The 10,370-nt window shown below is 37.4% G+C and overlaps 1 protein-coding gene across 1 annotated transcript; it reads right to left on the bottom strand.

The window, feature by feature from the left end:
- Positions 1 to 3,299: 3,299 nt before the first annotated feature.
- On the bottom strand, positions 3,300 to 6,594 carry nppc (natriuretic peptide C). The gene is made up of 3 exons (XM_017413399.3): positions 6,362 to 6,594; positions 5,105 to 5,399; positions 3,300 to 3,809 (listed from the first exon to the last, which is right to left on the bottom strand). The coding sequence occupies exons 1-2, from the start codon at positions 6,452 to 6,454 to the stop codon at positions 5,127 to 5,129; spliced, it is 366 nt and encodes a 121-aa protein (XP_017268888.1). The 5' UTR covers positions 6,455 to 6,594; the 3' UTR covers positions 3,300 to 3,809; positions 5,105 to 5,126.
- Positions 6,595 to 10,370: the final 3,776 nt, after the last annotated feature.

Here is a 10,370-nt window from a genome sequence, read left to right as displayed (position 1 = left end):
GTACTCCACATGTGAGGGGAGCTGAGGGGGAAGTAAATTCTCCGATATTTACAGAGAAACTCCTATCTGACAGATAAGACCTGAACCAGTCCAGTGCAGAGCCTTTGATACCACATAAATCAAGTCTGGAGAGCAAAATACTGTGGTCAACTGTATCAAAGGCGGCTGTCAGATCTAAAAGGAGGAGAATAACTGAGTCGCCTGCATCTGTAGCTAATAAAAGATCATTAAATACCTTTAAAAGTGCAGTTTCAGTGCTGTGGAGAGTTTTAAAACCTGATTGAAATTTTTCAAGGATGCTGTGAGTGTTAAAAAAAGACTGCAACTGAATAAAAACAATCCTTTCTAAAACCTTTGATAAAAAAGGAAGCTTTGAAATAGGCCTAAAATTTGAAAGAACAGAAGAATCAAGATTGGATTTCTTCAGCATCGGTTGCACAACGGCGTATTTAAACCAGACTGGAACAACACCTGAGCTGAGACTGCTGTTAAAAATCTCTAAAAGACAACTGTTTGTTTGCGCTACAATCACTGTGGTGTCGTGAGCTCCCTCTGATAAGCTGGTGGCTATCCTCAAGATGTACTGTGGTCAGCAGAAGTCTGTTTTCAAAGATTAGATCAATCCCATCATGATTCTCTGGATTCTCTAAAAATGAGTGATGATAAAGAAGTACAAGCTCAAAGACCTGGGCCAGTGCTGAACAGGTAAGTGGTCCAAAGTCTAAATATACAAATGAAGACAATCAGTAATGCTCCTTGTATGTTTGAATAGAAATATGACTTTGTCACTGCTTACATAAGAACGATTTAGAGGACAACATTTTAGGCAAACAAAACTAAATATTTGGATTACCAATATTTATCAAATCTGTGCCAGACAGCTGAGTCCCAGCAAATTTAGGTAATTAGCCCACAACGCCACACAGAGGCAGCATTGCTTTTTACAACTCAAACTCACAGTGGAGCCTCAGCTGCTTTGATTCAAAAAGTTAACTTTTATATCGCTTTATGAGTTTTTGTAAACCAGGCTGAATGTGAACTCTGATTTCAAGTGGAAGTAAACAGTCGTCATTATGTTTTGCCACAACATGCTGAATGCTGTGAGATTTCTCTGGAGAACTGATCCCTCTCTGTGGAGAAAACCTAACTGTGGTTCCTCCCTCAGGGGATAAATATATATTTATATGTTTCAGTGTTGCTATGACTTTACTTCTTTATCAATATGTTTATCACAATAAATCTACTTATTCAAATTAGAGTGATTTTAAATTGTTTCTAAGAAGAGGGTTAGAGCATCTCGGTGCAGTGAAAAGACACCAGCAGTCCCTTTTGGCTCCACTAGAGGGCCTCAGATGAATTTGCATAAATATACGAGTGCAGAAAGCAATTTTCCTCCTCAAAGAACATCCTCCCACACCTGTTATCCTCTGCTGTGTTGCAGGGGAGGATTAAATCATGTGCATCCAATATATATATGAAAGCATTAATGAGGGAACAGACTCATCCAGAGGGGGTGTTTTTTTTTTATTTTTATCGAAGGCAAACACATTATGTCCAGGCAACCACCCAAAACTGCTCATATTAAGATTTAAAGTCATAAAGCCATGGTAATGTTTCCTAAAATGTCAATGATTTTCACCGGTGGCAACATCATCACTAATGGAGCTAAACATTTTATTACTGAGTTACTGCTTAATACAAAGTACCAGGGCAGCAGTAATACATAAACAAATCATCTGCACTGTGCAGCACGATCACAAATAAAAGAAAATTTATTCATTTAGAGCAGCAGGGTCTTTGTGTCCTCAGAGCCTTTTAACTGTCCTTTTTTTTTTTTGGTCTTTTTTGTGTTAAGTGTTTAATCACACTGTAAATTTGCACCATATAAAATAAAAAGAGAAAGAAATATGAATAAAATCAACCTAAAATTTTAGAATTTTATTATTACAACAATATGATCCCAGTTGCCACAGATTAACTTTTCCATGATGTAAAGTCTTTTCAGTTTCAGTTTCAGACTTTACAGTTTTATAATTTCTTATTTCCCTCTACTGCAGGGAGTGCAAACTGTGAACAACTGCTGCATAAAGCTATTTTTTGTTCCAATATAGAAAAAGGACATGCATGCATTTGCAGTTCAACATGGACCTTGTATTCCTGGCTTTTAATCGTATAGTTTATGGCTGGCATAAATATTGATCTATAAGGTTTTACATCTCTGACATTATTCCTACACAATAAAAGCAGAGTCTCCCATCACCTCTTTGGTTATTATGAGACTCTGGAGCATCCTTTCTCAGAAACTTATAGCTATTTTATTATCACATTTTCCTCAAACACTTCTATAGACTCGCTCTTATATGTTTCTGTGTAGTCTTCTTGAGTTGCATGCTTGTTTCTTTAAAAGTCTTGCATGTTTGTGGCATTTCTTTTCCCTACACGGTCTTCTCTTACGCCCCTCTTGCTTTGGAAACACTGCTTTAAGATAAAGCACCACTTAAATAGAGACATTAATTATCATTACCGCCGTCATATAAGTTGAAGCTGAGCCAGTAAAGCCTTGGTGTGGATCCAAGTTTTAAATATTGCAGTAATAAAACTTGTAAAGTTAATGCTCCATCTCTTCTACACTATAAATCTACAAACATCATACAGTACTGAATGGTAATTCTTTGAAGGATTACACTTAAAAGGTGGTGCATTCTGACCTCCCAGCAGTAAGGTTTAGTGTCTCTGCTTCTAGCACATTCTCCTTCTGCCTGCATGAGTATTTATGTTTTCTTTTCGGTGGTTGCTTCAGGTCTTTTGATACGTTATGTTTAATGATGCTACGAAATTGGCCATGAGCATTAATAGTTTTCTTTTGGCTTGTAGAGAAGTCTTGCTTGGTGGCTGGGTGATGAAATGGTCCATGTTTGTTGCTTCAGGCTACTGATGCTTTTACAGACTGGATTTGCTTTTTAGGAGTTAGGTTTTAAATCACAATACAGAAATTATAACTGTAGAATGCAAAATCTCCCCATTTCATGAGCTTTTTGCATCTAAATACAGATCAAGGGTTGAAATCCGTATTATTCAAGTTGCTGATTGATGAACTTTTGCATCTCACAAAAGCTGAATGCAGGATAAACCAAAGAAATATGAAAAAAAAAAAATTGCTAGAAAAACACACGTTGATTTTCCTTTTGGTTGATATTAAATATGTCAAACATGCCTCCCAAAATTCACCTAAAGTAAAACTAGAAAATGTTCAGTGACTAAAATTGACCAACTTCAATAAAACACAGACACCCAGCAAATGGCATGTAAGTGCACATAGAGGTTCTTTTTATCAGTTTTTTAAAACATTTTACATTCGTGTAAGACAAAAGAAAAAAAAGGTAACAAACAGAATCGATCTGCAGTCAGCATTCATTTTGAAAATGTTACATAAATAAAAGTCATTTTTTTATAAATATCTCTTTTTATAAACATATAAATATTTTTAAACATAAATACATTTATGCAGGGGAAGATGATGTACTTGAGTGTACAGCAGCAGCAGCAATGTACAGCTTTGCGGTTTCTTGTTTTTACACCATTTTCCACAATGTTGTAGAATGCATATGTGTCTATCTGTAGACCATTCTGCGTGGTATACATTTATGTGTATTTACCTGCATAATTACTATGTATATTTATGAGGATTTTGTAGCATCTCAGTCTTTATTAATGCTGGTTGTGGTCACTTTCGTACCCCAAATGCTTGTCACTTTTTCCTAAGGGGACAACAAATCCAGCTCGTGTTGTCCAACCCATCGTCCAGAGATCTAGAGAAAAAAAAGAAACAAAAAAGGAGAAGAAAAACTTAGACTGATCGTCAGAGACATGACATGTTACTCATTCTGTGAATGTTATGGATTCATCAGCAGTTCATCATCTTGGAAATTTCCAAACTTTCTTGTCAGTTTAATTTTCAGTAACTAATTCTGACTCCTTTTACTCTGAACACACAGCAAACACAAACCTTCACATTTCTGGATATTGACCAATGAGCTACATAGTCGCCTGTGTTAGTCACAAAATCACCATCAGGCTTTCTCAACTCACCACAACCACAAAAAGGCCACAACCCTCAGGACTAATTGTGTGTCACCTAGCTTCCGCATTACTTCATTCACCAATGTACCCCTTCCTTATTTTTGGTCAAAACACTTGGGTCGAGAAAATGGCTTTTCCAGAAGGATCCTGACCACTCCAGGATGCTCTGTTTTCAAGAGACTGAACAAATGTGCAAGCATATGTGTGTGTGTGTCTGCATCCCCACTTCCTTCCTTCTTTGTTTCTTCTTGTCTTTTCTTCCTAATCATGATTTATGCTGCTGTTTTGTAGATGAAGCAGATGGGATTGTTCATGATTATGTGCAGAAATACAACAGCGGACTCTCTGAAGTCCAGGATCGCTTTCCACACTTCATTTCACATCAGTTCATGAGGACTTTCCTAGAAGACTTTCTCTTTCTTGGAAATAACCCCACCTTGATGAACCTTGATGGCTTCAGCAATCTGACAAAATCTATCAACTTGTCCAATGGGTTGTGACATAAAGACAGTAGATGACTTTCATCCTACCCTAGATGTGGATGTGGATTTCTTTTAACTCTGCTTCAAATTAGAGTTTATTACACAACAGCTAGTCATGATTATCACTTCATCGTGCCTTGCATGGCATTGATACCAAAAGTGCATTTTTTCGAATTTATCTATAAATGTAAAGGATATCCTTCCCTAAAATAAACATTCAATTTTATGTTTCCCTAATACCTTTTATCGCTCTTTTCTACAGATTTTTATTAAAACTAATTGAATACATTTGGTTGAAAAGTAAAACGAGTTATTTATATTTTGTTCCACTTCACATTTATCACCTTTATAAAAAAAATAATGATAATAGAAAATAAACTATCCAAAACCCTCTTATCTCCTTTTCTCTCTGGTCACATCACACATTTCTCATTTATTCCATTCTGTTTCTTCAAATCTACTTGTCTCACTTCTTTAACATCACCCATAACTCACTTTCTGTGCTCCAGGTGATGAGAAGCAGGACTGTAAGGTGCACTCACCATCGCTGCGCTGCTCCCAGCCTTAGCAGCCCATTCCACTGATGGTTCCTATCCTGTCCATCTTGTGTCCGAAGCAGCCACTCCGCGACGAAGACCCCCCTTTCTTGCTGCCCGACTTGTGCCTCCTGGTGGCGGACTGGTCGTTCAGGAGACGAGCCCACACCCCTCTGGCCTTGGTGTCCGTGCGTAAATCCCGCAGTAACCGCATCCGAGAGCGCACGGCGTCTATCCGCCTCTCCCTCTCCTCCGAATCAAGAAACTCTGCCAGCTCCTCACCCAGCAAATCTTTGAGCGACTGGAGGATTAAAAGGAAAATAGATAAACATTGTATCCCCAAGGGCAAATAATGTTGTGCAAAGAGATCTGGTTATGATAAAAAAAATAGATAACTCTGGTGCTTGTTTGAACAAAGAAGCTACTTATTTTACCAGTATGTGATGTAAGCCTCAACTTGATACTGAACATATAAACATTTAAATGAGCGTCAGGCAAGAGGGAAATGCCTTGGCAATTAATACGAAGATCCCTGGGGGGTTATTTGTGTTCAGAAGTGGTTCTGGCAAAAAAGGCAAGAAGCTCAAATAATGCCGCAGTGGTTAGATTCAAACTTCAAAGAAATCTGCGATGTTCCCCGTAACATTCCGAAAGTTTTTTTTTAATTTGGACCGCGCGCTTAGATAAAGTCTACAGGCTGTAAAACAGGTGCCTGAAACACGGTCTTCTTCTCTAAACTGTGGTGTCACCTTCATTAGCTTTAGAGATGTACACAAATAACCGCATCATAACAATTATGCATGCCATACATTTTACGCACGATTTTACGCACGAAACTAATCAGTAATTTGCAGTTTTACTGAGATAAATAACCTGGGGGGAAAGTGTGCAATTTAGAGTTTATTATCTTGTAAAGTTACGTTGACTATAAAATGTTTCAAAACATTTTATTTTTCATTTTATGCAGCTCCCATAAATACTAAAGTGACAAATAATGTTTGAGTATAAAATATGGTGAGTGTCAGTGAAAGTAAAGCCTTTTCTTTCCATGTGGAATAAAACAGAGGTTAAAAGGGGAGACAGGGAGTTTGTGGGAAAGTTTAAGAGTTCTAATGTGGAAAAATATCTTTGCTGAGTAACTAAACTCAACTAAAACGATGAAACATGATGCGTAAAATAACAGACCTGAGCATGCACCATAAAACAGCTGCTCACTCAGAACTCAGCTTCCAACATCCAAATGTGCGATTACAAGAGACTTACCTTCTGCTGGGCTTGAGTTAATGGTTTTGCTCCCATCCTTTCTGAAAGCAGGGTGACCAAAAGTCCACACGCAACCACGTAGGACAAGTTCATATTGTCAAGTCTCGCTGTCTTCCAGGGATTCCTCTGCGCTTCGGAAGGATGGACGGCAGCTTCAGCCAGTCAGCTGTTGCAAATAAGATCGGCTGCGTCCTTTTCTTCAAAGCTCCTCAGCTGCTCTTCTAACTGTCAGCATCAGTCCTCACGGCTTTATAGCCAGCCCACGGTGATGTCATGACAACCTGCGTAATGGTCCTCCTTCTCGTCCTGTCTTTGTTTTCTCCACCTGCCTCCGAGCACGTCAGGGATTAATTCAATAATACAAGCTCCGGTCATCTGGGATTCACAGGAAATGATATCGACTATCATTCATCAAAAAAAAAATTAAAAAAAAATCTCAGCCTTTTAACTTTTAGACCTCTGGCTTAGGGACAGCAGCTGAAACCAGAGGTGCTTTCAAAGACTGCGAGTTAAGAGGGACTTTGGCAAACACAGCCATGACTCACAGGGTGCCAGCCAGCCGCATGTCCTGTGAAACTTCTTAGAAAGTCATATAATATGCTAAACGTGAACGGCATCATTTTAGTAGCATGATGTAAAAACTCCGTGAGCAACCAGAATGAAATGAATCAAGCCATTTTGAGAGACGTTCCAGGAATTTCCACATGCGTAATGCGCATTTTGTAAACTATCGAGAAGCTTGAGACTCTTTAAAATAACAATAATAAATAATAAAAAAACAAAACACAAAGATTTTTCTCTAAGTTTCAGTCATTATTTTGGCGAAATACAAAAAAATAAGGTTGCGACACAAAGTTAAGACCAGTTTAGTATCCGGTTGAATTGACGTTTCACGACGCAAAACGGGAAGACTGTAATAAATTTCTAATGAATCTTTGCAAAAACTGAACGCAGGTGCTGAACAGTTCTGCCGTGGCTTCAGGATCAGTCAAACTCAAACAGGATGCTGACCAAGACTTATTTAGTTTGTAACTGTTTTGTCTCTCTGTGTAACAATAATGTTTTTAAAACTCTGATCACTAATGTCGTTTTTTTAACATACAGCAGTTTTAGTCCAACTCTGAGTAAGACAATTTTCTACTTTCTCAGGCTGTGGTTTTCCTTTAGATACTGAGAAATGATCAGTTTGCAGTGGTGACACAAAAAAGTACATTCTGGCTTCAATCAACTAGTTTTGAAAAACACTTTGCATTTAAACCTCTTTTTAATTGGACCGAATATGGAAAGCATGACATCTGAAAATGCCTTTCATTAAAAAATTAAAGACCAAAAATCCCTCAGCACACAGAAGTTTAGGATGTTTTAAAAGCAGTGGAAGCATGGGAGTTTAATTCTAAGGAGCTACCACCCTCTGAGACACAAATTCTGATACTTTCTTCTAGAAATATATCAATCATAACACGTGTAAAGATTCCAAAAGGGATGAAAAAGCTATATTAACTCATGACCCACAGGTAAATTTCTGTGTTAATAATAAAAAAAAACTGAGCTGAAACCACATCACTTCAGTGGTTCTATATTAAAAAAAAGATAAAAATGTTGTGATGAAATATATTGCCATACATGTATTGAGTGATATAGTGACATACTGAGTCAACGATGAGTCATTCGAGCAGTCTGGGTGTCCTCCCAGAGAGGAGAGGAGCTGCGGTCAGAGGCAGTAACGTCTGTTCGGGAACACAGAGTGGCAGTATTTGCTGTGCTGAAAAGGGACTATCCTGCCTTAGTTTAGTGGATCAATACCATTGAGTAAAAGTTACCACTGAGCAGCTCATGGAAATAAGAAGATTCGGAGCAGCTTTTGTATATTTTAGTGCACTTTAAACGATCAAATATCATATTTATAATACTGGTGAGTTTACTGCTCTGTTGAGCATTGGATGTGTACAGAACACTTGCAACAACAACAACAACAACAACAAAATCTGTCTAATCATTCATATCATTCATATAGATCATTATCCAGTAGGCCCATATAGTCTTAAAGTGTGTGTATAAAGCCACTTTGGACATTTGACACAAGGCTCAAATATTTAATCTATAAACCTACAATCTAATCATCAAAAGTAAACAGCTCAGTATCAGCCATGTTAGTCTTTATTTGTATTATATGTACGACTGGCACTGATGCAGTGGTGTCTTGATAGATCAATACATTATTCTGTGTTTTGACTTTTTCCAAGGCAGTTTTCATGTTCACTCTGTGTCTGCTTTCCACCACCAGTCCAAACACACGCATGTGAGACTAATGACAAACTCTGAATTGGCTGTTAGAAGGAGTGGGAACTGGCCAGTTCACGGTGTACCCTGCCTCCTGCCAAATATGATCGGGGACAGACCCCAGCCCCAACAAATAAATCAGGTGCAAAAAAAAAAAAAAAGAATGACAGGAACGATTTTATGAAAACCTCGTGAGTACAGAGAAACTCCTGTCTTATATCAATCACCAGGAGCAAACTAAACATGTACTCATATAAATGTTTTACTGAGCTGTAGTATAAATGACTGAAAAAAAGTTAAACTTGAGCAAGTAGATATCTATCTATCTATCTATCTATCTATCTATCTATCTATCTATCTATCTATCTATCTATCTATCTATCTATCTATCTATCTATCTATCTATCTATCTATCCATCCATCCATCCATCCATCCATCCATCCATCCATCCATCCATCCATCCATCCATCCATCACACACTATTTAATATTTTTAACTGTTTATTTGGTTAAAAAAGAAGTGAAAATGTCAGAGCGTAGAATCTTGGTTAAATGTGTTTCTTCAAAGGATCTGAATGTTTTATGGCTGGAAACTGTCATATTTTACTGCACATGGATGTCTTTTGCCATAAAAATGTGATCCCCATGAATACAAAAAATGCTCTAATATAATCTTTGCAAGGAACCAGCTCCCCGCGACCCGGAATGGAGAAGCGGGTAAAGAAAATGGATGGATGGATGGATGGATAATCTTTGCAGCAAAAAAGGAGGATGTAAAAAGCAAAGATTGTGATTTGATCAATTTTCAGTGAAGTTAAAGTTTTGTCAAAAAAAGTCATTTAGATCTTTTGCACCTTTGTTTAACAATGTGAAAGACACAAATGTCTGTAGAAGTGGTGTCTGGGATGCAGAAGAGTCGTACTGAGTTCTTGTTAAGCTCTTTAACGTTTCAATCTTCACTGAGTTCAACCTAAAGTTCTGCACCTGTAGTGAAGATGCTCCATCTCTTGGAGGAGCCACTTCATATCTGAATTATTCACGGTCAGCTTCACTTTACAGCAGCTTCTTTTCAACTTCTTCAGACATTTTTCTGACATTACAAATGTTTTTATTTTTAATTTTAACAAGTGAGCGACACATTCTTTCTTAATGCCACAGCTGCTGTGTCACATGTGTCTTTTTATACGGCTAATGAGAGCTCCTGTTTTGCTCCGTCCTTCTGCTCTTTTTTTCTGTTTTTGCAGTGTCTTTGCTGCAAACGTTTTTCAGCTTCTTTTCTAGTTAATCTTTTAGTTTTTATGTGACTTAGGGGAAATTGATGCTAAATTGCTTGTATCAAAAAGTTTCACAAACCACTGAAGAAAGTCTATATTTCAGCAGACATAAAAAGTGTAAGGGTGGTTTCAGTGTCTTCATTTGCTCTCTGGTGTTAGAGTAAGAAAACCTATAAGGCTGTTATGGTCCTAAAAATAACATTTTTATTGCATGTGCAATTTTATGGATTTTTCTTTTTACAAAAAGCTGATGGCTTTTGCATCAGCCATAAATTGGCTTGTATTTTTTGACACTTATAAGTATAATGTATATACTTATATTGAGGCTAAAATTATAACCGATTTTATTCACAATATAAAATGTTCAATAGCAACTATCCTGCAGATTTTATGAGCTCTGAAATATCTCTGGTTTTCTGTAATACAAAAGAGATTTAATTTTCATACACTAAGAT

This window comes from Kryptolebias marmoratus, linkage group LG24, assembly GCF_001649575.2.
Source record: "Kryptolebias marmoratus isolate JLee-2015 linkage group LG24, ASM164957v2, whole genome shotgun sequence".
Classification (NCBI taxonomy): domain Eukaryota; kingdom Metazoa; phylum Chordata; class Actinopteri; order Cyprinodontiformes; family Rivulidae; genus Kryptolebias; species Kryptolebias marmoratus.
This window is presented reverse-complemented; position numbering and strand designations above follow the sequence as displayed.